We start from the raw sequence: 26,733 nt of genomic DNA, 5'->3' as shown, positions 1-26,733 counted from the left end.
AAGAAAGTCAAACGATCTGATTTCCTGTAAATGTTCATATCGAAAAAAAATAACATACTATAAATCTTGCTATATCCACTTAAGTGATGCCTTCATGACGCTTTTGAAATCACACAGTCTTTCCTCTAATAGTCCGCGGAAGTATTTTTATCATCAGTGTGTTGGCTGTTAAAATAAACAAGCTACGGTGTTAGTTCAGCAAGTAACCTTATAAAAGTATATATTTATATACATTATTTTTATTTTTAAATACGTTTTATACCTCGACGGTGCGTACACTCCGTCTAAGTCATTAAATTCCCAGCTACCTTAAAAGCACCACTGTCAATCCTACACTTCAAAATAGAGGGAGTTGATTGGCCAATAATTTAAAAACACTAAGAATTAGCCAATCAGTGAAGCCGTTGTTGGTCGTTGTCAGCAACGAGCGTACACAGTTTAACATCCAGGAACTGGCGTGTTCAGCGGCTTGATAGCGCCGCTTCTGTAAAACTGTGAATTATGTACTAAGCGTGTATTTTAACTTTTTATACGGTTGTCGACAAACGTGCTGTTGTCGCGGCCTGTGTTTCCCATCGTCATGAATCTGGGGTGAGTCTGTTTTGCTAAACAGAAACAGCAGCTAAGCTAAGCTAAGCTAACGGAGAGCGAGGGTGTCGTAGTGAAATACACGCGGAATGTTGTGTTACCGGGTGACGAAAACCTAATAAACACGCAACATGAGTGCTCATTAAAAATCAACAACTCAAGAGTTATAGCTGTAAATGCGCAGAATTGAACCCGCAGTGTTTAGTTGTTCGTCAGCTGAGCTAAACAAAAATTAACCCTTGTGCAACATTATCCTTTCGTCTTGTAATCGTCCTCTAACTTTAACGGTTTTAAACATATATCAAATAAATATTTTTTTTGCATAGACCTTTTAATTAACTTCAGTTCTAATCAACAGTAGTGAAAAAATCATTTCCCCCCAGGATTTTAACCCTTTAATCACCAATTTTATAAGGGGTGGTGCTGAAAATTGGAAAAAAAAAACACACAAAATGGCTCATTTTTAATAGAAAAGGTGAATGTGGACTGGATTTTTTAACCTTTATTACAGTCTTGGTCATGCACAGCACTAGATTTTCATTTTTTCTCCCTTACGTGTTGTTCGTGGACATTTTTTGTCCCATAGACTTCCATTATAAGCACATTTTTTGACTGCACAGCCATGGCACTGCATAATCATGCATTCTTGATTGTTGGTGGTTTACCCTGTTGGTAGGAGGTAAACTTAATGACCGTATTAACCCTTTACCTGCAGGCCTGTGCTTATGTACTGTAGTTTCTGGCTTGTATATGGAGTTATAGGGAGTATTTTAGCACATAACTGTGTGTCTACACACTGTGTGTGTGTGTTAGAGAGGAAGAGAGCCATTTGCACACTGACCTTGTTGTGTGTGAGTACACACAACCACAGAGTCTTCATAGAGTAAACAAGTTAGAGGACGTTTTTGTCCTGAACAACATAAATTTGCCCACAGTGTACTGTTGACCTATGAAACATTTTAAAATCATATTAACAAAAGTTATGTAAAATTAAGCTTGTTGAGCAAAAATGATTCAATTCGCTCACATATTGACAAAGTTACTCTAGTTAACAAAGTTAAAATTACTCTCAGAGGACAAAAATGTCCCGAACTGAATTTACCGGAGGCTTTGCGGCCACAGCTTCGGACAGCCGCATCGACAATGGAGGTGGAAAACATGGTCCACTCCGACTCAATGTCTCCAACCTCCCTCGGAGTCTGGGTGAAGCTCTCCCGGAGGTGGGAGTTGAAGATCTCCCTAGCGGAGGGTTCGGCCAAACGCTCCCAACAGACCCGCACAGTACGTTTGGGCCTGCCGGGCCTGTCCAGCCTCTTCCCCCGCCAACGGATCCAACTCACCACCAGGTAGTGATCAGTTGACAGCTCAGCCCCTCTCTTCACCCGAGTGTCCAAAACACACGGTCGAAGTTCGGATGACACGATTACAAAATCCATCATTGACCTCCGGCCTTGGGTGTCCTGGTGCCAGGTGCACCGATGGACAACCTTGTGCTTGAACATGGTGTTCATTATGGACAAACCATGCCCAGCACAGAAGTCCAATAACAAACACCACCTGGTTCAGATCGGGGAGGCCGTTCCTCCCAATCACGCCTCTCCAGGTGTTACTGTCACTGCCCACGTGGGCGTTGAAGTCTCCCAGCAAGATGACAGAGTCCCCGGTCGGGGCACCATCCAGCACCCCTCCCAGAGACTGTAAGAAGGTCAAGTACTCTACACTGCTGTGGGGCTATGAGCAAGCCCACACCAGCCCGCCGCCTCTCACCATGGGCAACTCCAGAATAGAAGAGAGTCCAGCCCCTCTCAAGGAGTTGGGTTCCAGAACCCGAGCTGTGCGTGGAGGCGAGCCCGACTATATCTAGTCGGTACCGCTCGGCTCGGTTGATGTCATTGTGTGTTAATAATTCTTCTGTTTGTGAACAGAGACGGCCTGCTGTTTGAACTTGAAAATGGGAAACCCAGACTGATTTTACTCAGTCATGGTAAGACATCTGATATATGATGTATATGTGGTGGATTTGTTAACGGTACTATTAAAGTGTTCAATCTTCTTCCACCGCAGGCGGTGAAAAAAATCCAGTGAAGGTAGGAATCATACTACATGTCTGTACTTGTTGTCCACCTACCTTTGGCCACATATTGCAGTGAACATATCAGGCTTTCTGATAATCAATAATCATGATATTCTGTCTGATGATTTCTCAGCTGTTGTCCCTGAGGCCCAGAGCAGCTGCCCTGAGCTCCAGGCGGCCGCCCTGTGCGAAGGAGGAGGTGCACGGAGAGGAGCGTCCACCCCGGCAGCCTGCAGGAAGGCACAAGGAGGCCAGGAGCAAGGCAGGTGGAGCAGCTACATCCTCTGTCACTGAGGGGAGGAGCACCACTCTGACTTTATCCAAGACCCACGATCACCACAAAGGCGGAGCTGTCAAAATGGTGGCCAAGGTAAGGGTCCTCTTCTGACCGATGATTAGAATCTGCTGTTTAATCCACCGACTGCACCTTTATTTACCTTTTATGTGCTGTAGCTGAAGTCGGACAGACACAAACACAGCACCGCTGTCCGACCCGTTCGAGCCAATGGGAAAACAGGAATGGTTCAGAACACTGCTGGTGGTGGTAAAGCAGGACTTAAAGACACACTGACCAATGAGGACAATGGACAGAAGGAGAGCGTGGTGTGTCTCACCAGTCAGCAGCTGCAGCAGATCCTCAACGCTGTCCAGCATCCAGCAGAGGACCACCGTGCACAGGGTAGTTATGGTGATGGGTGAGTTGGCGCGAGTGGAAGTGGAAATATAAAGTTTGTTTTTCTCTTCTGTGAGAAGATCCATCAGGCCCAAAATCCATCTCAGGGAATGAAGGAGGAGAGATGAAGCAGGGCGACAGAGGAGGGGAAGGAATGAAACAAGGAGGAAATGATCCGAATGGAAGCTCAGAGGACAAAGACAGCAGGTGGGGAGCCCACATGATTATTTTGTGAGCTGGTTCCGACCTAACATAGAGTTAAATAGAATATAGAATAGAAATATTTCTCTGCACACATGTCTGACAGTCTGTTACAGCGTCTTCTAAAATGGCGGTTTGTTGCCGCAGGTCATCCGGATGTCTGTTCAGCTGGCTGGAGGAGCGACAGTCAGACAGCAGAGCGGCAGTCGAGGCCAAGAAGGCTCAGTTGAAGAGGGACCTTGGTACACACACACACACACAAATACACACAACCATGATGATATGATGCTATGGTTTTGACATAGAATGATGTAGTTCTAGGCTCTGGATGTCCTTTCGGCCAAAAATCTCTAATGTAGCTTAAAAAGGAGGAAAGTTACAAACTTCAGTGTTTCGCTCAGGTCTCCACTGAAACAGGAATGACACGATGTGCTTTAATCCTGTCATTCATACATGTATCCACTCATGTTGCACAATGAGCACCTTGTTTATTTACTATGTACGTTGTTCCCTCTGTGTGACAGATGAGCAGTTACTGAAGCAGCAGCAGCGTTCAGCTCCTGGCAGACTTCAGGTACTTCACATATTTCACCCCTGATCTGTAGAGAACCACCATGAAAACCTCATGATGGTGGACTCTTCATCATACTGGAAGGCGGTCGGTCGATGTGTGGCTTTGGAACTCCCTACCTCTCCACATTAGAGCAGCTCAAAGACAGTCCACTGCTCTGTGTTGTTGTAATGGATTCACTGTGCACACTGGTCAACGTTGGTTGTTTTAACCATGTTTATTTGACATTGACAGTGTTGATAAATGTGTGTCTCAGGCTGAGCAGGATGCAGAGAGTGTGCTATCAGTTCGGAGCTCTGACAGCCACAGAGAGCAGGCTGCAGCCGTCAGATCCAGCCTCAGACTCGGGGTAAACCTCTTCCTGTTAAGACACACACCTGTCACAGCGTCAGCTTCCATTTCTATACAAAAACAGTGTCCTTGACTTAAAGCAAATGGCGGGTCACGAGGGGAGTGCCACAGGGCTCAGTTTTAGGACCTATTTTATTTTCCATTTATATTAATAATATGTGTTTTACTCTGTCAAATGCCACTTATCACTTGTATGCTGATGACACCGTCATTTACTGCTGCTTTGAGTTTTTACAGTCCGGTTTGGCTCCACCTTATCTGTGCACTCTTCTTCAGAGAACTATCAGCCACTATGCCTTACGATACCGTGGCATCTACCACCTGCAGGTTCCAGCCCTTTAGCTTCTCTGCTCCTTCAGCCTGGAATACCCTCCAGACCTGAGCTTATCTCATTTAAAGCTTTTCATTCTTTATTACGCAATAGGCAAAAAGCATCCATTCACCAGTGCCTGTGTTTTTAAGATGTCTTCTACATTTATTGCACTTTATTTTCTCAACAGTTTTGTGGAAGAACAGCTTGTTCAAAATGCAGAATTTACACAGAAATAAAAATAACTCTGTGTAATCCCTGTAGGAGGTCACTCCGATGGAGGAGGTGCTGAGTTTGGAGAGGAGAGAGGAGCAGAGGCGACGCTGGTTGGAGGAGCTGGACCGTCAGAGAGAGGAGACATCTGAGCGCCGGAGACAAGAGAAGCTGCTGCAAAACCAGGTACGGCAGAGACACAGAGGACAGACGGGCGGCAAGTCTGGTGTCCTCCTCATGAGTGATGTGTTGGTGTCTCTGCAGACGGAGGACCACCAGCTTTGGGCTGCACACTTTGACTCGCTGCAGAGGAGGCCTCCTGTTCAGGCTCCGTCGGCTCCATCAGCCCCACCTCCTGCTCAGCTCAGCAGCTCTGAGCGAGGAGAGTGGGAGCCCACGTCCAGCCTTTCTCTCTGGGAGGCCGCGAGCAGCTGTGGAGCAGAGAGCGCCGGAAGAGCCAGTGTGGACACCAGCAGCGCATGCCCGACCAGAACCAGGTATGAGAGAGGAGGAGACGGGTAGAAGAGCTTCTGTGAACAATCTGCTAACACTGTGCTTCATCCAGCTATCTGAGGACCATGACCTCCCTGCTGGACCCAGCTCAGTTGGAGGAGAGAGAGAGGAGGAGGCTCAAACAGCTGGAGCAGCAGGTGAGAGAGGAGGCAGACAGCCGTGAGGAGGACGAGGACTCACTAAGTGCTTTAAAACCTTCTTTCATTCCTCATCCTCCAGCGAGCAATCGAGGCCCAGGTGGAGGAGCGCCGGCGGAAAAGGGAGCAAGAGGAGGCGAAGAGGAGACAGGAGGAGGAGGAGGAAGAGAGGAGGGTGGCACTGGAGAGGGAGATGCTACAGAGGCAATACCAGCGGGACACACTGAGGGAGAAACAGAAGGTCGGGGACAGACACACACACACACACACACTGCAGATATGTTCAATGAACTGTTTACTGTGTGCATCCTCAGGAGCAGGTTGATCATCCTGAAGAGCCGCCAAACAAAAGCCAAGGTGACAGCAGGCTGCAGGAGACACCTGAGCCCGGTGAGTACAACCACAACAGTACTACAACTGTTCTCAGGGTTCCTACTGGTGCTCGGAATCCAGGAAAATACTTGAATTTAATGTTGTGTGTCCACGGTTTGGAAAGTGCTTGAATTTCACTTGAAATGTTTAAAACACACCACTGAAATACATGATCGACAGCCTCTGTGTGTTGAAATCAGTGAGTGTCTGTCTGTGAGGAGCTCCGCACTCAGGCCTCTCCAGTAGTTATTAGTATCTTTAAGTTTCCAGTGGGCGGAGTGTTGACAGAATCTGTAAAACAACAGTTCACATGGCGCACAGACGTCGTTCAGGAACTGCTCGGCTCTGTACTGAGGGGCACGAATACTGTGCTCCACCCAGCTTTTTTCATGAAACTTACTGTGGTGCTATTTCTTCCATTTCTCCATAATTCTGCAGTATTTTTTCACCTTCTTTAACAATAACCCAGTGAAATATCTGCTGCAGCTTCTATGGATTATTTATAGTGAACTTTTAAAAATGGTGATCATTCTTTTGTGTGTGTGTGTCCAGAAACTGCCGGAGAGTCTGAGGGTCTGGTGGACGCCTGCAGTTCTTACAAAGACACTGCTGTGCAGACAGGTACCACAACAAAAAGTTTCAAAGCTGCAGCCACAGTTATCCATGGAATGAATACACAGCCGATCTCCTGTGTGTGTGTGTGTGTGTGTCCGTGCAGATGCAGCTCCCTCCACTCCACTCAGAGCAGACAGAGTTCTGAGTCTGGACCTCTCCGCAGAACACCAGCCTCCTCCGAACAGCAGGAGCCGAGCGGTGAGAGCAGAGAAGGAGAACATCTGTCTGACGGCAGGAGGAGACCCATATGAGCCGTTCGCTCGGACGGACAGAAGCAGGGGAGACAAGAGGAGGCCGGAGTGGAACACACAGAGGTGCAAACGACACACCGGACCTGTTTCAAAAATGACGATAATCTTTCACTACACACAAACTGAGATGTCTGACATGATGCCTTCATGAGATCATTTTAATACCAACTGTCATTTAACTTTACAATGGTCCTTTAATGCAGCGTTTCCCCACCTTTACTGAACGTCATATATTTTACATGTCAATAAAAATCCCATGGCATATTCATATTCAGCCAGTGACTGGAGGACCCTTCAGTAGTTCAGTACCTCCTGCTGTGATCCTTTAGGCCCAGCCGCAGGTTCGTTCCCGCCTCCGAGCGCTACCCTGCCGTTCTGCAGAGGAACCGACAGGAGAGTCGGCTGAAGAGGCAGGCCGAGCTCCTGGCTCTGCAGGAGAGGACCTGTCTGCCCAGGACCGAGCCGCCTGCTCAGCACCAGGAGCTCCGTCTCCTCCCTAACACCACAAAGGCCAGAACCAGCCCAAACAGGGTGGAAAGTGGCTCCAGAGCACGCAGCAACTCGGCCAACAACACTGAAAGGTGAGCTGCTCTGTCTGCAGGCCTAAAATGTATTTACAATGAAGCGTTGTCATCAGATTAACAGAGGTGTGCAGGTCAGACGAAGGCTGCGGAAACGCTTTAATGTTACTGAATTGTACTGCAGGGGGCGCTCTCCTCCAGTTCCTGCAGTCAGACACATGGTACAGATTCAGCCAGCCCCCACTCCTCCCCCGGTCCTGGAGTTCATTCCTTACGTCAGGACCGATGAAGTCTTCAACCTGGACCCGCTGGAGCCCGCTGACACGCCTCCGCTGCACACACACTCAGGTCAGACACAGAAAAACACACTTTTTGCTCAACTTTGGATGAATGTCAGCTTGTGGTTCTTCACACTAAAGCAGAGAAAAGGAGTCATTAGTCATGAGTTCTGAATCTAGAGGAGGGAGGTGGTTCTAGGAGGAACTGACAGGAAATAGATCAATAAAATGAAAATCAGTGCCACTGTTACCATGAAAGTTTCTCCTGCAGGAGCGCTTCCTCAGAGCTCTGCACCTGCTCCATCACATCGAGACCCCCTCCTCCACCCGGAGCTGCTTCGTAACGCACACACACACCGACAGGAGCAGATCCTGAGGGGCCTGGCTCAGCTGCGTCAGGTATGATCCGCATTAAACATGCATCTCATCTGGGGTCCGGACATGTGCTAACACATGTTTGTGTGCTCTCAGGGTTTGTTACAGAAGCAGAGGGAGTTGGAGACAGACCTGAATCCTCTCCTGAAACGCCATGGCAACGAGCACCACTCGTCTACGACAACCCACCACATGTGACCGCAGGAACCTCGAGGACAATCGGTGTGCCAAAACCTTTGGAAGGTTCTCATCAGGCTTCAGCAGTAAAACCCACAAGCTTAGTGTGAGTGTGCGTCCCCGACAGTCCGGATGGCTGCAGCTGGTCTCACGTGTGCTCGTGTTTGTGCCCATCAGGAGCTCGACACCACGTGTACAGCTTGCTGTTCCGCCCACACCCCTCACCTGGGGGAGGAGAGTGTAGCGTTAGCATGACCCACAGAAACACGACAGGTTGGATTCTTCTTGTTTGTGTGTTTGTCCTGCTGCTCGCCGACTGACTGCAGATTGTATTTAAAAGCTGTTTTTAAAGCACTTTCTACGAGAACGACAGAGTCAGACATGTTCTCCACAGTAAAGCTTGATGTGTTTGAATCAGTTTCCTGCTGTCTGTTTTTATTTGTGATGATGTTTAACTTAATGTAAATTTAATAAACAATGGTAGAAATACAGAGACTTGCCTTGACTCTATCATTCGGTAAAACTTTATCATGACATAAACAGCCTGTTCCATGGCGAGAGGCGGGGTACAGGTCTCAAGACAGTAAAAAGCTGGAATTAAACCGCTGCTGATGTAAATCTGGCCTGAATTTTGGGCAACGTTTGTGTTTTCTTTAACATGTTAATGCCTCTAAACCAGCAGCTCTTTACGCTGAAACAAAATAAAAATGTAAATGTTTACAGGGTTTTTTCCTCCTGTGTGACTGGTTTGTTTTTTAATGTTTAATCAGCATTTTGGAAGCTATTACTGTTCAACAATCAGCTCAAGATTAAATCTGTTCTTTCACAATAAGAGCTCCAACATTTCTACTCACCTGGTTTGCTCCTTTTCCAGCAGAGAGACATTTTGCTGGTTTGTGTAGAAAGTCTTCAGGTGGTTTTTAAACGGCCTTATTGGGCGTTTTCTTCCATCGTTTTCAGCACAAATGTCTTCCAGCAGCCTGAGGGAAGAAAAGACAAAAGTAGATCAGGCTGTGGTGCAGCTCACCATGAGAGAGCAGCTGATGTGAGACTCACCTGAGATCCAGGTCAGGGAATCAACAGGAGGGCAACGCAGCCACTCCTCAGTCTGAGGAGGGTCAGCAGCAGTCCTGAAGGAAGAGTCCATCCAGCAGAACTCCGTGATGTAGCACAGATGCATGAAGACCAATGAGGGATCACCACTCAGGACACAGGAACACAAGTTCCTGAACACACTCAATGAATCAGATTCAATCTGCGCTGAGACCTCAAACTCAAAGCTGTTTAAAAACCCGGAGGGAGAGCTGAAGGTTTCTGCAGGCGATTTTAATACAAAAAACTAATGTAAAAAAACAAACAGAAAATATTTCCAAGTTAAAACCAGTTACAGTCTCTCTACAGTACATACAGCAACACAAACAGACTCAGAATAACAAACCAAACACTGTACAAACAGGACTTTTTACAAGATATAAACATGGACTGCTGGAAGACTGAGAATAAATCTTTTTTACTTCTTTCTTTTTTAGAAACATCTTCAGTCTCAAATGGCGTCAGAACCATCAGGGATGGTGCAGAGCTCCTGTACAGTAATAAAACATCTCTTCATCCAGGTCCGACAAACTTCTTCTGTCCGAGCGTGCGTCCAGAAATAAAATTATGTACAAGTCAGTGCCGAGCTCCTTCTGCTGACTGAGGTAATAAACGTCTCTCCGAGAGTCTTTCCATTCCAACTAAAGTGAAGCCTGGGTGACACGTTTCAGTCACACAACCAAAAGTCTCAACCGTTTAACCCTCTGAACCCCCAAAAAGGTCTGTTTGGTCGGATTGTTCACTGCTCCTCTCTGTGAGCAGCACAGACAGAAACCAGGTCCGATGCCTTGTTGATAAACTAGAATCAGATGTGTTGAGATGAACTGTTCTTATGATTTTGTAAGAGAAAATGAGTTCAGCTTAAATCTGGCTCGTAATCACGAAACCTGCCGGCAGGCTTTGGTGGTCTTGGGGTCTGGAGGGTTAAAGGGTTTCTCTTTTTATTTGTACATGTTGAGAACATCACCTCCTTGTCTGTCGCCATCACACAAAGCAGAGGGGTTGCGTAGTATTTGTGCCTCTCCTGCATCGTCGGTCAGTTCTCCCGTTACTCTCTACATCCTGTTAAAGCCTCCCCCCCGTGGCCCCCCTCTGTACCTGTGACCGCCCTGACCTGCAGGGTTGGGGTACCCTCCCAGCAGTCTAGGACCCTGCTGAAAGCCCCAGATCAGCCCTGCGTGGCCCATACCTCCAGGCCACACAGGGCTGGGCCCCAGGAGGCTCCTGATCCCTCCCATGGCAGTCAGCGGGCCGAGCATGGGGCTGGGAGGGAACGGCTGTGAGAGTCGGGGCAGGGGCGGGGGGTGATGCAGGAGGCTGACTGACTGACTGACTCGCTGCTGCTGCTGCTGGCTGTAAGCAGCGCTCAGACTTGCCTGCTTGTTGGGTCGCTGCAGATGCTGGTGCTGAAGCTGCTGGACCTGCTGAAGCTGCTGGACCTGCTGGATCTGCTGGATCTGCTGGATCTGCTGGACCTGCTGGACCTGCTGGACCTGCTGAAGCTGCTGGACCTGCTGGATCTGCTGGACCTGCTGGACCTGCTGAAGCTGCTGGACCTGCTGAGGCAGAGCAGGAGCTGTGTTGGTCCTCTGGTCTGTTTCCGTGGCGATACTTCCTGTCACGCCCTCTCCTCCGATTGACTGATCCCGGCCTGCCTGCGCGTCTCTGCGGGAAGAAAACAGGCGATGGAAAAAAATGTTTTCTAGAAAAAAGGAAATGTATTTGTCAAAAATAAAAATCCAGCTGGAGCGTTTCAGGTACAATCAAAGCAACAAAGAAAACCAGATAAACATGAAGGCAGAAGTGTAAACAAAGAAGACATTAAAATAACGTTTAACCTCAAAATAATGAAGCTAGCAGCAGAAGGAGAGCAGACGATGCAGACTGAGGCACACATGCACAGTTACATATTCATACAACCCAGTCTGACAAACATCACTGCAACCTCACAGCCTCACACAACCATCACTGATTTCAAGTTTTTAAAAATATATCGACTGAAAATGAGTCCAGGAACACACATATTTATCTTGGTGTTATCTTATGTGTTACTTCTAATATGGAAAACACTTAATTATCAATTTGTACACTTCTGTATCTGCTCAAGAAACCTAAATTCACGCCTTGTAAGCAGCAGAACATCAGACACACTGAGCAGCAGGAGAAGCTGATGGAGAGACCAGGCTGAGCTGGAGAACCTGAAACAGCAGGTTGAGTGAAATGCTGCAAGCGTTTCAGTTTGTTAGCTGCTGTGTGCAGAGATTAGACAGCAGCGCAGCATGATGGCCACAGGACCGACACAAAACGCTTACCGCGCCGCCAGCCGTCCACATGTCAGTGCCTGTAGCTGTGAAGAGTGAAACCACTGGTTTGAACTCTGATGTGATCAGTAACTGTTTAAGTGAAGAACCTCTGGGATCATCAAAGCTCCCACTGCATCGGTTCAGACGCCCACAAACAGCAGCGCTCATTCATTCTGGGATATGAGCAGAACTTGGCCTCTTTAACCAGTTTAACCACACAAACACTACTAACCTTGATCTGTCGCCCTCTGTGGCCCAGACTGTGGTACCTCTGGAGGCCCCGCCCCGCTGAGCTGCTGTGGGAGGCGCTGGTTCCCCTTGTTGATCTGCAGGGTTTTCTATGTGATCGCTCGGCCCTCTTACTGCGTTGTGATTGGATGAAAGGGTCAGCGTGTCACCATTTCTGTAATCCCGGTCTCCTCCTTGCAACGCCACCGCTCCAAATACAGTACCGTCTCTGTGATCTCCAGGCTCCACCCCTCCTCCTGCTCCTCCTGCTCCTCCTGCTCTCCTCCACCCCTCTGCTGTCCCTCGGGCCTCCCTCCGCTCCTGCTCCTCTGGCTGCAGTGTAGAGTGTATCAACTCCAGAGTGGCTGACACCGCCTTCCTGCCAGGAGTGAGCTGGACTGAGTCAGTAGCACCTCCCTGACCTGAAGGAGGTGTGGAGCGACCAGAACCTGTACCAGCCGGGTTGGGGAGAAATCTTTTAAAGGGGTTGATGCTCTGAGACTCCAACCGCTGCCGCTCCGCCTGCCGCTCCGCTCGCAACTGTGAGATGGCCTGTCGAAGAACCTCGCAGTCCATGTCTGTAGGTTGAAGAACCCCCTCCCTACAGGAGGCATCTGGGACGAGCTGGTCTGAAGGATGGGGACGAGAGGGGAGACCAGATCCAGAAGGAAGGAAGAGATGCTGTGACTTGATGCTGAAGGAAAGGGAGCTGGTGTGATCCGGAAAGATGGAGGGAGAACGTTCGGAGCTCGACACAGAGTCCCCGCGGCTGAGCGGCCTGCTGACACCTGAGGACAGAGGAGAACACCGAGTAGAACACACACAAAGACCCCAGAACCCAGAGACACAAGAGAAGCCAGAAGCCAGAACAGTAGAATCCAGTGAGAGTTCTTTCTTATTTCAACCGACCTTTGGGAGCCAGCACGTCATCTGTGACTGGTTGCTTGTCTTTGATGTCATGGCAACCGACCAGTCTGGGGAAGTTGTGCAGAATTTCTTCCATACTGGCCACGATGATGCCCACTCTGGAGTGAGCATCGATCCTCTCAAAACGTTGCTCTGAAAGAAAAAAGAAGCCGTTGTTGAATCCATGTTTCTGACAGATGCTGGAACTGAGTGATAGCAGTGCTGCCGCCTGCCTACCTGTGAGGAGGATTGTGTGTCGGTACTGCGTGTAGCGAGCCTGCAGCTCGATGAGACAGTTCAGGTCAGGTGACTGAGGGTTCATGTCGCAGCGATGATACGGGAGGAACTCTATGATCTGTCGCTTCTGATAGGCTGACAGCAGATCCAGAATGCTTGCTGCATCTGCCCTCCACCTGATTACCAACACACACACACAGACACACAACATGCATTTCAGCATCATTATATGATGATGTTTAAGCTTGTTCCATACTCCACGAGAACAGAGAACTCGCTCCACAGGTGGTAAGAGGTACCAGACAGATCTTTAGCATTCATAACTTTTCAATCAGTGGAGTAAAAGGGTCCTTGTCGGCTATAAAGCAGCGGGATGTCTGTACCTGGCTTGTTCTTTCAGCTTCTTGTGGGTTCTGCAGTGAATCTTCCATCTCCAAACAGTCTCAGAGGAGCTGCGCTGTTCCAGGAGCATCAGCAGTGCAGCCAGTCGATCTGCAGAACATCATCGTCTCGTTAATCAATTTCGAAATGTAAACACCAGAAATACATTCATGCTGTAACTCTCAGGTGATTCCAACCCCACCGTGCGAGACGACGTCTGGACTGAGGACCAGCTCGTCTGAGACGATGCAGCCTCCGGAAACAAACAGCTCGTTGTAGCTGTTGTTCCTGATGTCGTCCAGCGTGTCGATCCCCACAAAGCCCACAGAGGAGAGCCGCTTCAGAGACACCAGGTCTGGGATCTGACATGGAGCACGGTGTTGGCATTAACACAGAGGGAAAACATGTGTCCTACACCTAGCATGATGGGTTAACAACCCTTACAATTTTGGATCATTCACAGGTCTGATGTAAAATTATTTAAAATATCATATTGTGCTAAATGCTAAAAAAAGTCCCCACAGACACAGTCTGAGTGGTGGATGAAGGTAGTTCTCTGTGGGGGTGGGATGGCAGCGACTGTCTCACAGCAGGTGTTTAAAGCAGTGACGGATCACTGTGGATAGAAGAGCTGCTCCAGCCTGGAAGAAAAAACTAAACCACAGCTCTTAACTACCTTGTGTACGTGTTCTGCAATGTCCTTGTTCTTAATGATGACCAGCAGTTTGCTGTCAGAGCTGTCCTGGTTCAGAAAGTCCACGGGGCTCTGCTCCACGTTACCCTGCTTCAACAGGTACTCCTACAACACCACACACACAAAAGTAGAGAAGTAGAGAAGTTTGTACACATGAACAAGTGGTGCTGATCATTGATGAATTACGTAGACATTCAACACGTCAACATTACCTTGATGTCCTCGTAGAACTGCGCCCTGGGCTCGGTGCAGTGGATGTAGAACTGCATGGAGTTTTTCTTCATGTCCTTGATGATCTCCACCAGGTTGTCGAACACCTCTGGCTGCAGCTGGCTGATCACTGAGCTCAGAGTAGTGGCCGGGGGAGCAGGGTGGGTAAGGGGCCCGGTGGGGATGGATGCCGAGCTGGAGTCCGGCTCAGAGGGATGGGAAGGTTCTGCCCAGGATTTAGAGCCACCGCTGAACCCCGGCAGAGACACGTCCCCTGCAAGGCTGTTCCCACCTTCTGCACCAGCCTTACAAAGCACTGTCCTGACGGTGCTGTGCACTTCATTTTGTCTGGTGTTCTGAGTCACTGTCCTGCTGATCTCTACAGAGTGACCTTGCTGTGGCGTCCACTGGGACTGTGACGGCTGCTTCAGAGGACAGCTGGCGGCGGATGCAGAGGTAGGAACAGATAAAGTGACGGGAGAAGATTTGAGAAGGCTGGAGAGCGCAGAGCTTTGACCGAGTAAGGCACCGACATCAGCAGCCGTCAGATCACCACACTGAGGAGAGACCTCATCATCTCCGTCTGTTTTAGTGTTAGATGCACGGATGCTGGCCAGAAAGGCACTGACGCTGTTAGCCAGCGTCGCATCTGTAGTAGTCTGACTGGTGACGGACGTGTGGCTTAGCAAGTTGTGGCTGAACTCCGTTAGCATGCCATTAATGCCGTCCTTCAGGCTGCAGACGTAGTCCTCCACCGGGGGGCAGGGGTTAAAGAACGACACGTACTGTGAGAACTGAGACACAGAGCCGTATGGGAATCTCTGAGGTGCGGTGGTTTCTGTGTGTGAGGCGGAGAGCGGGGAATGTGAGAAGCTGCAGTGCACGCTCTCCTCCCGCAGAAGGAGCTGGATCTCGGAGGACATGTCACCCAGATGTTTATCCACAATGCTGTCAATACCTCTGGGAGGACCAGCAGGAGGTGAGGAGACATTCCCCTCCTGTGCTGTGACCTGTTCCTCAGCTCGCTCACCTCCACCTGCTTTGTGTTTCTCAGCTGAACAGGTTTCTTTCTGCTCCTCCAACGATTGCGCCTGCGCCTGCCTCACCTTTGCTGTGTCACCCTCTGCCTTCTCCTTCACCCGCTCAGTGTTCGGTGGTGAGGGTTTAGTCCTCTGATTAGGAGCTGGAGGGTTAGACGGACGGATGGATGCAGAAAAATATGGCTCTTTATTCTTCTCTTTGCCCTGAGGTTTCTCCTCTTTGTCAACGGACACACCTGGTGGAGGCAGACAGTGTGAGACCGGGGACTGGTTTAAATCATATTTATCTGACAGATTTCACTTTGTTCATGCTAATGATGCTTCCTCCTCATGTACAAGGGTTAATCACGGGGTTCCACAGGGTTCTGTGCTCTAGGAAACATCATCCAGAAGCACGGCATAAACTTTCATTGTTATGCTGATGATACCCAGCTGTATTTATCCATGAAGCCTGAAGAAACGGAGCCGCTAGTCAGACTACAGGCATGTCTGAAGGACATAAAGGACTGGATGACCTCCAACTTTTTACTATTAAACTCGGACTGCCTACCTGTGAGGAGGATTGCGTGTCGGTACTGCGTGTAGCGAGCCTGCCGCTCGATGAGACAGTCCAGGTCAGATGACTGAGGGTTCATGTCGCAGCGATGACACGGGAGGAACTCTATGATCTGTCGCTTCTGACTGAGGGTCTGTGTGTGTGTGTGTGTGTTGGTAATCAGGTGGAGGGCAGATCATAGAGTTCCTCCCATATCATCGCTGCGACATGAACCCTGAGTGAAAGGTCGGACTCAGACTGAGGTCATTGTTTTTGGACCTAAACATCTCAGAACTAGTTTAATACTTTCTCTCTGGATGGAATTACTCTGGCCAGTACGACTGCTCTAGCATCTCTTCACTGGCTCCCAGTGGACTCAAGAATACACTTCAAGATCCTTCTTCTAACCTACAAGGCTCTTCATGGACTTGCTCCATTGTATCTGCAGGACCTGATTGTACCATATGTTCCTAATAGGACACTCAGATCTCTGAGTGCTGGTTTACTTGTAGTTCCTAGGATTCCTAAAAGTAGAATGGGAGGACGAGCTTTCAGCTATCAGGCACCGCTATTATGGAACCAGTTACCAATCTGGGTCAGAGAGGCAGACACTGGCTCCACCTTTAAGACTGGACTTAAAACCTTTCTGTTTAGTAAGGCGTACAGTTAGCCTTAGACCTAGTGTGTAGGGCTGATAGGTATAGATACAGTCGCCTCAGCCACAGGTAGAACAGGTGTCATAGGGCTGATAGGCCTACGCTGTCGGGGGGCACAAACATGATCCACTGAGCAGGTTCCCTCTGACCCTCTGACCTCTCCTCCACTCTCCTTAGTCTGGCTCATACTGGTAATATCGTCTCATAATCTGTGTTTACTGTCTTCCTCGTAGTTCTGTGCCTCGCTCTCTCTCTCTCTCTTTGCAGGTCTCAGACCTGCATGCTGACCTGCAGTCCGGCCCCTGATCTCTCCTGTGCTCATTGACTCCATCAGCCCCTGCTGCTCATCTTTACTATCAAATTACTATTACTACTTATGGACTGACGATATATATAGATATCCATTACAATATAATCACTGTCTCTCTCTCTCTCTCTCTCTCTCCTTCATCCTCTCTGTCCTGTCTCCCTCTTCGTCTTCTCCTCCTCTACCCGGCCGACTGGCAGCAGGAAGGTTCCTCCTTAAGCTGACGGGTCCTGTTCAAGGTTTCTTCCTCTTAAAGGGAGTTTTTCCTTGCGCCACTGCTCTTAAGGGGGTTCAGGCTCTGGGTCTCACGCTCTGAGTTTCTGTGAAGCGCTTTGAGACCATTTCTGATTGTAAAATGCTCTATATAAATAAAACTGAATTGAATTTATTCTGACAACATAAAGTATGTAAAATGAAAGGCTAAACTATTTCTACTGAGTTAGAAATAACAGTCAAATCTAGAACATCAAGCAGACTTTGAGATGATCTTAGATTGTCTGACATTACCTGGGGGGGCTAACTGCTCCTCGTTAGCACCATTTTGGTTCATATTTAGATGGCTGAGCTTATTGGGCTCCAGGGACCGGCACCAGGATGATGAGGGGGGAGGGTTGGTCTCAGAGAATGGCAGCTGAGAAGGAGTGGGCTGTGGCGACGGGCACCGGGAGGGAGACGAGGGAGGGCTGGGCTCTGGGGACGGGCACTGAGAAGGGGAAACGGGGGGACTGGAATCTGGAGATGGACACTGGGAGGGTGAAGGAGGAGGGCTGGGGTCGGGTGATGGGCACTGGGAGTGGGAGGGAGGGGGGCTGAACTCGGGGGACAAGGCGGGGCTCTTCTCCGGAGGTTTGGGTGTTACAGTGACGCTTGTTGCCATGGCGAAGTGCTGGAAGCGAGGGTCCTGAGGGATGTTCCGGTCTCTCTGGGTGTACCTCTCTGAACACAGACCTGCAGACAGAGTTCATATTCAGGTTTCATATTCTGGCACCTTTGTCTTCCTTAAAATCAATGCATGCATCAATCATATAGTAATAAATCTATAAAGAAAACACTGGAATAATCATTTCCTCTGTGTTGGCTGACTGGGCAGAACGACCTACCTGTAATGGGGATGAGGACCCATGGGATCTCCCCCTCTACCTCCTCTTCTTCGTAGCCTCCTGCACCCCTCCCCAGCCCTCTTCCTCCTCCTCCTCCTCCTCCTCCTCCTCTACCGTGGTGATTCGTCTCCCCGCTGTGCGAGCTGGGACTGAATCCCTCCAAACTACTGATGCTGCCCGCCATCTGATCCTGCACACACACACAACTCCTGCTGCTTACAACTTCCATTTTAATTATTGTATACGTTCTCATCTCTTTAAACAAAAGCAGGAGCCGCTCATAAACCTCATACACCGGGTGTTTAGAATATAAAATATTTACCTCCAGCTCCTCCTGCTTCCTTAGGTCGATGTCGCAGTTGGCGGGCAGGCCTAGCTTCGTGGCAAGCCGCTCAAACGGACAGGACTCCCTCTGCTCTTCCAGTTGCTCCTCACAAACGCTCCGATTGGTTATTCCCCTGGCAGCCTGGTCGAGGCCTGCAAAAAGGACAGAAAAAAAACATTCCGCTCAAAAAATGTGCGTGGATTTTTTTTGTGAGGTCTCACAGTCTAGAAAAGTGGGCAGAGGTAAATCAAACCCAGAGGAATCAGACATTAACTGAACTAAAGAGCGGATCCAGTCACCTGTCAGCAGGCTGAGAAGTCTGGCTGCCAGTTCAGATCTATCCTCTGTCAAATCAACTTCCTTTAAACCCACTGAGCTGATCACGGACGCCAAAGAGACCGGAGAGGACGGACCGTGGCTCTCCTCGGCTAAAACCAAAGAGGAAACACATCAGCCGGTTTCAGAGGTCACCTGACGTCACTGAGTTGCTGGTGACGCCACGCTTTTGGTCTCCTCACCTGGGATCCTGTGGTGACTCGCAGGTTCCTGTGACACTTTCAGGAACTTAAGCGCCTTTTCTGCCGTCTCCTGCTCTCGCTTTCTTTTCAGCCCAGGTCCCATCAGCCCCTCTTCTTCCTCCTCCTTCCTCACTTCATTTTCAGCATTCCTCTTGCAGGTCACAACCAGATCTATCAGCTGCTGCATCTGTGCGGCAAAGATCACACGTCAGAGTTTAATAAAGCTGCTCCTAACCCTAGCATGAAGAGCTAGCATCAGCAATGCAGCATCCTAATTTTCTGCATAACTTTTATTTATTCTTGAATTACTGAATTTATTTTAAAGCTTCAGTATCTGTGTCAGTGTATAGACACAATGATTAGTGGAGAAATCCCACCTTAGGTGTCAAATTGGACGCTCTGGGACTAGTCAGTGTCCTTAATGGGTACCAAAGCACACACCTAGTCACACGTGTTTGTTTAAGCCTTTCAGCGTGGAGGTCTGTGAGGACTTGTTTTGTGCCTGAAGTCCAGCCGTGCTGCCACAGCTGGTAAACATCCAGGTCATCACTTCTCACCTTCTGAGCGTTGGTTTGGACGCCTCTGCTGTTGCCTTTTGCCTCCTTCAGTGCCGACTCTCTCTGGGTCCCACTGCTGTTCCTGGGCCAGAGTTCCTGAGGCTGCTCAGCGCTGCAGTGCGCCTCCACCACCTGCCGCGCCCGGGCCACAGACAGCAGGTAGATGTTGGGATTGAACAGGTAGGAACGCAGGTAGTTATCCATGTTCATCCGGTGGTGTTTGGGAGGCGGGAACACCTGTCCCCGCTCGTCTGGGTTGGAGTTGTATTTGCCCATGGGGTACTGTCGAACCTAAAGACACAGACACAGCCGTGATTCAGATCGGTCATGAACATCTGTGGACGGCTCTTTAAAGAGACGCTGGCTGCACCTTGCCATCGTTTAAGCCACTGAGGTAGTCCCGTGTCTGCCGCTCCACGCCGGCAGACAGATCAGGAGCGGGGTTGGCGCGGGCTTTGACCAGCGCGTGGTGCAACGCTGGAATGAACTGGTTCAGACGCGGCATCACCGAGGCGCCGGCAGACGACTCTGCTGAGGCATCTTTGGAGGAGGAGGCGGCGGCGGCTACAAAACACAACATCAACATTTACATCAGTCATAAAAGAGATTTTCTGCTTAACGTAGGTGTGTGGGTGAAATGACGACTTGTTCAGGTGTAGTGACTAACGGACTCGATCGTAGAAAACTGTTTCTCATCAACAAAAACCAGAATTATACATAACAATTAAAAAGTTACTCACTGAATGTGGCCACATCTCTGCTCTCTGGGAAAACAAACAAAGCCTGAAGACACCTCCTCCAACTTTCTCCTCTCTCTGAAAAGACAAACATAATCATTTAAAAACCAAAAGACGAAGAGGGGGTGTTGGTTCTCACACTGCTGTTCTCACAGCCATAACCTCCCTCTACATTTCAGAGCCATGTTCTGAATCAGTTTTAGTGAGTTGATCATGCTCCCATGCAGAAAACGGATGTGCAGATGTTGTTGGTCTGATGTATTTTTAAAAACAGGAAGTTAGTGCCCCACATAGTTTGCTTGACAAACATTCAAAGAGATTTCTCCATGATTAAATGTCTTCCTATCTATAAATCAGCAGTATAATCATATATCGTGTCCTACCAGCAGGTGTGGCCATCTGAACGCTGGACAGCAGGAACAGAAAGCCTCGCTCCGACAGTTTAGTCACCAGGACCTGCAACGACAACAGACAACTCTCACCGTCAGGCCTCGTTTCTTCCAGATAAGTGAAGGTGAAGAGAGTGTAGAAACGACAATGTATCAGAAAGAGGAAGTATTTTCAGCTGAGAGAAGAACACGATCAAACACCAACACATCTTCATATGAAGATTCAGGGGCAACATGAAAGAGCAGCACCTGTGACTGACTGAGTTTGTGCAGGCAAAAGAGGTTTATATTTCCCAGGAGCTGTTTAACAGATCAATTAGGTTTAACTCTTTTTAACCACTGTATTTCCCTGAGAACCCTAACCCTCTTTGTTTAACCACAGGATGAATTTTTAACGACTCTTAATGATATTATGTGGTCTGTGGCCCTGGGAACATTTGATCTGTACTGGGGACTGGCATCTCAGCAGCACACACAGAGAACTGCTGTGAAGAGCTGCTGTGAGAGGTTTTTATCAAGAAGGTCAAAGAGAGTCCACCAGAACCAGGCTGACAGAGACAGGAAGAGAAACATGTGGAAGGTTCTGGAAAGAAAACCAGTGAGAGATGAGTCTGAAGAGCCGAGAACAGCTGCAGAGACACTAGTGAAGGATTGAACCAGGTCTGGACCTGAAGAGTCAGAGAAGACCAGCACTAGAGTCCTGCACAGGAATGGACTGCCAGACTGCAGAGAAGACACCTCCAGACCAGACTGAAGTCTGCCAGAGACCACCTGGAGACAGATCATACAGACTGGAGTCTGGAGGATTCAGTCAGTCTGGAACTATGGATCTTGAATCATGAAACAAGAAGACTGTCTGAATGTCTGAAAGAACCCCTGAAGCAGTCTGCAGTCAGACTGGGTCTGGGTCCTGGTTTTCTCTCCAACATGACAACAGATGAAGCAAACGTCTCTTCTAGTGAAGAACCACCTCCAGGAGAGCAAAGGGTTACTGACTGACCTGCACAAAGACCCGACTGAAATCTGACTGAAACTCTGTGGACTAAAGACCAGGGTCCATGCAGGAGACCATCAGGTCTGGAGGAGCCTGAGAGATTCATCACACAATTCACACATTCTTGTGAATTATATACTTTAGAAAACAAAGGAGACCAGACATGGAGACGACATAACCTGACACACTGTGGAAACCCTGCACTAAGAATAAAGGCCTCCTCTGATGCCCGTCAGTAACAGAGCTGTGGTTGCTTCTGCAGGTAAATTCAGACTCGCACACGATCCTGCTGATCCTCTCTGTGATGCATCCATCTGGACTGCCTCTGCACACCTTGACTTACAACATTAAAAGTGGAACCTACCAGTCTCTTCATCTCTAGTTCCAGCAGCAGCTGGGTCACGCTGGTCGTGGAGCGGTTCCTGTCAATCACCTCCAGCAGGCTGCAGTAACGTCCGTCCTTCACAACTACACACAGGACAACACACAGTCCAGGTCATCCACACACGCGTTTACTACAACTTTAAAGCTTAAAGTGACAGCTTTCAGATTCCTGGCGGCAGACTCGTGGCGTGTGAGGTACTCTGAAGGCTGACCTGACCTCACCTTCTTGGCTGCTGTCGTAGAGGTTGTAGGACAGCAGGCCTGACGGGAGGAGGCCGGTCAGCTGGTCGAGCTTCATCACATAACCGATTTCCAACTTCTCTTGTCTGAAGGAGACACACAGTGAGACAAAACGGCTTCCTCTGTTCAGTACACAGATTAACTTAATCTGATCCCGTCAAGAGAATTTATGTAACAACAACGTTCAGCTCAGCACTCACAGTTTGAAGGGTAAGAAGGGAGGAGAGAAGGAGCGGAGGGCGATCTGGAAGAGAACTCGGCCGTTTTTCACTAAATCCCCAGTCCACACTGTGAACTGAGCGCGCTCTGTGACAGCAACGCAACAACAAAAATGAATGAAAACCTGTCTTTTTATTACCGTGTGTCGTCATGTACAGCAGAGACTCACCTTTACTTCCCTCGTCTGGCTGACTGTTCAACCTGCAAACAGACAACATGGCGATCAGATTTCCCTCTTTATCTCAGTCAGCTGATCGAACGCGTTTGTCAGAGATGTCTGTACCTGATTGGTGCGAGAGGTTTGTTGGGGAGTGGAGCGTCTTTTCCTTTACACTGGAAGGAGACGGCGGCGAACGGACAAACTTGCCGAGGCCGCTCCCGCAGCTCGTCAAAGGAATACTCATAGAAGTATTGCTGGAATAAAAAAACAGGTGGGAGCTAATAAATGATACTGATCCCTATACAATCGGGTTATCTAATGGAACATGTGACACTTTGTTTTGGGTTAATTTCAATTGAACCACTACAGAACCAGTGTGCCAGAAGGTGCTGCTTAAAAATAGAGGAAATCATTCCATGTGTTACAAGCAAGAAAGAGGTAATACTCCTCTCGGTAACACCACAGCAACAACAGGTCTGTGTTTTAGACCTCACAGTTTACCTGGGTAAGTTCAAAAGCCCGGTAGGAGGAGAGCGAGGTGACCTTGCTGGAGTTCTTGGAGATGTGGCTGTCGAAGCGAGGCGTTGGATCAAGAACGTTCTTCATGTTCTCGTAGATGCTCTTCACCTTCCCCTGAAAGCACACAGAGGACACAACTGTACGGTCAGAAATCATCATCATCATCATCATCATCATCATCATCATCATCATCATCATCGTCAGTCTGAAAGCAGCTTTGAATCACTGACAGGGAGCATGTTGATGTGATGCGATTACCTTCATCACTTTGAAGATGATGATCTCTCCTGTGGTTCCAGGAGCGAAGGGGTTAATCTGCAGCAGGTCCGAGTACCTGGACAGATACACTCCTAGAGATGCGCGCAAAGACACAAAAATTAAAATCCCGAACGATGGGCAGGATTCCAGCAGTCTGCGTGTCAGTGTGAGGCCTTTGGGTTGGTGCTACCTTTGTTGGGGTCTCCCAGCACTGTGAGCCAGCTCGGCCCCACACACAGCCCCTTCTGACAGAGCTGAGTCACCTGCAACAGCCAAGAACAACTAATGACTGATCAGAAATATCAAAGCACTGATGTCACAACACACGCAGACAAAAAAAAAGAAGTAAAGATAACAGTTAACGGTCGGGCTCAGAGTCTCCCACCCTGACAGAGTCCGTCAGCAGGAAGCAGTAGCTCTCCTCCAGCTCCTTCTCCATCCTCCCCTCTGTCTTCATCTCCTTCCTCTTCTCCACAAACTGAAACACACACAATCAATAAACATCTCAGCTTCTTCAGAATTCACCCTGATTCTTTGAAATAATCCCTGTTAGCAGGCGATCCCTCTGAGAGCCTCGTGTTCACCTCTCACCTCCTTCTCCAGCAGCTCGTTGTGGACGAGTCGAGGTCTGCAGTAGGAGAAGCAGCCAGCAGAGCTGGTGTCGAGGTAGCTGGAGGTGAGGGCGGTCATCATGTCCTCAAACTCCCTGGACTCGGTGGAGACCTCCTGAAACAGAGCTGAAGGAAAGACAGAGGAGACCTGTCAGTCAGGATCCATCTAGCATCACACGCACGTCTGATCAGCCACACCATTCTGAATCCGACAGATAAACACGATCCAGAATACTTGACTCTTTACCAGCCCTCTGTATTATTTAGGATGGATTTTTAAAGTGCTCCTACTAGATTACTGAGCTTTTAATGGATTAGGACCAGACTGCAAAGCTAACCCTGTGTGCTTTAATAATCCCTCTCAGCTTGCAAGAACATACAATCATACAAAAACTAGGAAGCAGCAGCTCCGGTTTCTTAAACAATGCAGCAGATTCGTGGAGTTTTCTGCCTCCATAAGACATGAAAACATATTAAAAATAATAAAAAGGATCATTCTGCACAGCTGCATTTGTAAGACGTGGAAATAAGGACGTCACTGAATCCTGCTAAAGGCCCTGGTGTCTAAAGCTCAATGGATTTTTCTATCAGGAACAAACTTTGTTTGAGAGAGACTTCACAGCTGAATCCTCTCCTCCCGACTTCATTCTCAGCATGTAAATAAACAAAGTTCAATAAATCTCTCTCTAATTATAATTATTTCATGTAACAATTGTTTATTGTGGCCAAAACTAAACAAATATGAATTGAGCTCTGCCTGTCTGCAGGTAGAGACAGACAGTCTGATGATGCAGACCTTTGTTTGTTTTTCACCAAATCCTCAGGAGGGTGATGAACCTGCACCAGCTGCCTCCCTCAGCGTGCAGGGGCTCAGGTGGAGGCTCAGAAAGGTGCGACCACATCCACACACACACACAGAGAAAAAGGCCATCACCACCCATTGCTTTACCTACAGTATCTGTGTGTGCTGCTGGTATATAGCAGTGCTCTGGGACAACAGTGGTGTGAGTGACACTTGTTTGTTTAAATTTGTTTGACTGCTGCTTTCCATCTGCACTCCAGGTCAACATGACAAAATCACCAGCTGAAAGCAAGCTCCTGTCTCTGAGTTTTACTCATGATGTCACAGAGGAGTCAGTGTTGGAGCACAGGCTGTAAAGCTGCATATAAAGTTAGCGGAGGACAAAAAGTCATTCAACATTAGCGAAGAAACAAATACAAACTTCAGTCACTTCAGGCTAAGACAGTAGAAAAGCTCAGTTCAGATGGTGCTGCACAGGCTTTGCTGTGCTCTTTGGCTCCTGGGCTTGGGCTCCTGGGCCCCATCATATGGGGCTGGGTTAGGGTTCAGGTTGACAGATAATGAGGTCAAGGGAAAGGTGTGGACTTCAGGGTTTTACAGCTCAGACTTATCTTAAACAACAATCCCCACACGGGAGCAGAAGTTCGTCAACTTGATGCTGATCTAACTCCTGCCTCTGTCCCAGATTTCTAAAGTCCCTTTTTTGTGGCCTGACCCTGATGGTGACCCCCCATGAAGCTCTCAGGTCATCACATGCACACCCATCAAGCTAGAATGTAAACAAAGACGCGTTCACTTTCCACGAGCTAATCTTTAGCTAACATTAACACATGGCTGACTTCTGGTTTTAGACTAAACACCTACTGTCGCTCACAAACACACTCCAGTCGTTTATAAGTGGAAAACAAACATTTAACGGCACTTTAACGTCAACTAGCTAACTGCTAGCTGCTAGCCTAACTAACGGCATCGCAAGGACGCTAAAGCTTGTTGCTACGACTTTAACTAATTATAATTAACATATACGGTGAGAGTGTTAAATAATTGACAGCTGTGTGAACAGCTGTAACTATTGTAACAACAGCTGATGAATGTCTCTGACCGGTAACGGATGTAGCTGTCCGATAATGGAACTTTATTTGCTCCACAGCGAAGATAGAGGTGTAACAACAAAATTTATTATTTATAAAAATAATTAGTTGTCTGATAAAGCTGTGACTGTGGTTTATTTAAACAATTGTGAAAAGACAGCGGGGATAACACACCTCTGTTTTCCTTGGCTTTCCTCGGTATGGGGAGCTTCAGAGGCTCCATCGGCATATGCCTGTGATGGACCATTTGCGGTGCCGAGTTCCACCGCTCCTTCCTCCCCGCAGCAGCGCTCAGTCTGTCCGCACCCGAATAGCTTTCTTTGCCCGAGTAGACATCGAACACTTCGACATCTTGCAGGCTAATGTTAGCTCCAATCTCCGGAGCAGCAGACACCCTCCTCGGACGACCTGGCTCCCTCCGGGCCAGGATGTCGTCCATTGTCGGATTCTTGACCAGACCGACCAGTCTCTTACCAACCGTTTCTCCGTCACCGTTTCTCCGCTGGAGTCCCGCGATGACACGACTGTTTACCCCCTGCTCCGAAGGGAATGGTACCTAAACACAAACCGCGCCATGCTTCCTGTGAGAGCGCATCGTCTTCTTCTCTAAAACTGAACTGTGCTGCGGCGACACTGCCATCTGGTGGCAACATTAATCAGCATCAGTGGACATCAGGGGAAGAAAAAATACAATAAAATAAAATAAATAAATAAATGTGAGATCATAGCTTTAAATATGGATCAACTAATCTGAAAATCTTTGCATTCTATATTATAATAAATACTGATAAATAAAAGTACAGTTGGCAACTAAGTCAAAATGTTAAAAACAAAGTGCAGGTTTCAAATGTGTGTATTATGTTTCCCTCAAATTAATTAAAGAATTCCTACATTTATTGCTACATTATTTTATTTTATTTAAAATAAATTAAATAAATAATAAAAAAATAAATACAATACATTATAATGACTATCATTTATTAATTATATAATAATTCAATTTATTTCATTTATTAAATC

General features: G+C 48.2%; 2 protein-coding genes across 5 annotated transcripts; one reads left to right on the top strand and one right to left on the bottom strand.

The window, feature by feature from the left end:
- Window positions 1-177: 177 nt before the first annotated feature.
- Window positions 178-8,711, top strand: ccdc66 (coiled-coil domain containing 66). The gene is made up of 20 exons (XM_028429459.1): window positions 178-591; window positions 2,514-2,572; window positions 2,653-2,675; window positions 2,796-3,032; window positions 3,116-3,341; window positions 3,416-3,542; window positions 3,684-3,778; window positions 4,061-4,110; window positions 4,364-4,456; window positions 5,033-5,167; window positions 5,246-5,478; window positions 5,547-5,631; window positions 5,714-5,872; window positions 5,946-6,021; window positions 6,556-6,624; window positions 6,722-6,932; window positions 7,199-7,450; window positions 7,575-7,738; window positions 7,940-8,067; window positions 8,140-8,711. The coding sequence occupies exons 1-20, from the start codon at window positions 581-583 to the stop codon at window positions 8,239-8,241; spliced, it is 2,535 nt and encodes an 844-aa protein (XP_028285260.1). The 5' UTR covers window positions 178-580; the 3' UTR covers window positions 8,242-8,711.
- tasora (transcription activation suppressor a) lies at window positions 7,529-26,309 on the bottom strand. 4 transcript variants are annotated; one of them, XM_028429457.1, is made up of 31 exons: window positions 25,888-26,309; window positions 23,801-23,946; window positions 23,595-23,687; window positions 23,400-23,472; window positions 23,210-23,301; window positions 22,934-23,065; window positions 22,556-22,686; window positions 22,442-22,473; window positions 22,254-22,359; window positions 22,036-22,139; window positions 21,794-21,897; window positions 20,430-20,502; window positions 20,050-20,124; window positions 19,680-19,873; window positions 19,310-19,600; window positions 18,753-18,939; window positions 18,534-18,662; window positions 18,232-18,386; window positions 17,910-18,099; window positions 17,317-17,757; window positions 14,274-15,547; window positions 14,044-14,166; window positions 13,570-13,729; window positions 13,370-13,478; window positions 12,987-13,162; window positions 12,753-12,902; window positions 11,848-12,631; window positions 9,277-10,977; window positions 9,075-9,200; window positions 7,920-8,445; window positions 7,529-7,803 (listed from the first exon to the last, which is right to left on the bottom strand). In XM_028429457.1, the coding sequence occupies exons 1-28, from the start codon at window positions 26,150-26,152 to the stop codon at window positions 10,368-10,370; spliced, it is 6,399 nt and encodes a 2,132-aa protein (XP_028285258.1). In that variant the 5' UTR covers window positions 26,153-26,309; the 3' UTR covers window positions 7,529-7,803; window positions 7,920-8,445; window positions 9,075-9,200; window positions 9,277-10,367. The 4 variants fall into 4 exon arrangements, with proteins under 4 accessions (XP_028285258.1, XP_028285257.1, XP_028285256.1 ...); XM_028429456.1 differs by having other exon boundaries at window positions 7,529-8,445; window positions 9,071-9,200; XM_028429455.1 differs by having other exon boundaries at window positions 7,529-8,445.
- Between the last annotated feature and the right edge of the window lie 424 nt (window positions 26,310-26,733).

The sequence above is a fragment of the Parambassis ranga genome, chromosome 18 (assembly GCF_900634625.1).
Source record: "Parambassis ranga chromosome 18, fParRan2.1, whole genome shotgun sequence".
NCBI classification, from domain to species: domain Eukaryota; kingdom Metazoa; phylum Chordata; class Actinopteri; family Ambassidae; genus Parambassis; species Parambassis ranga.
The sequence above is the reverse complement of the archived record's forward strand: the minus strand, read 5'-3'. Positions and strand labels throughout refer to the sequence as shown.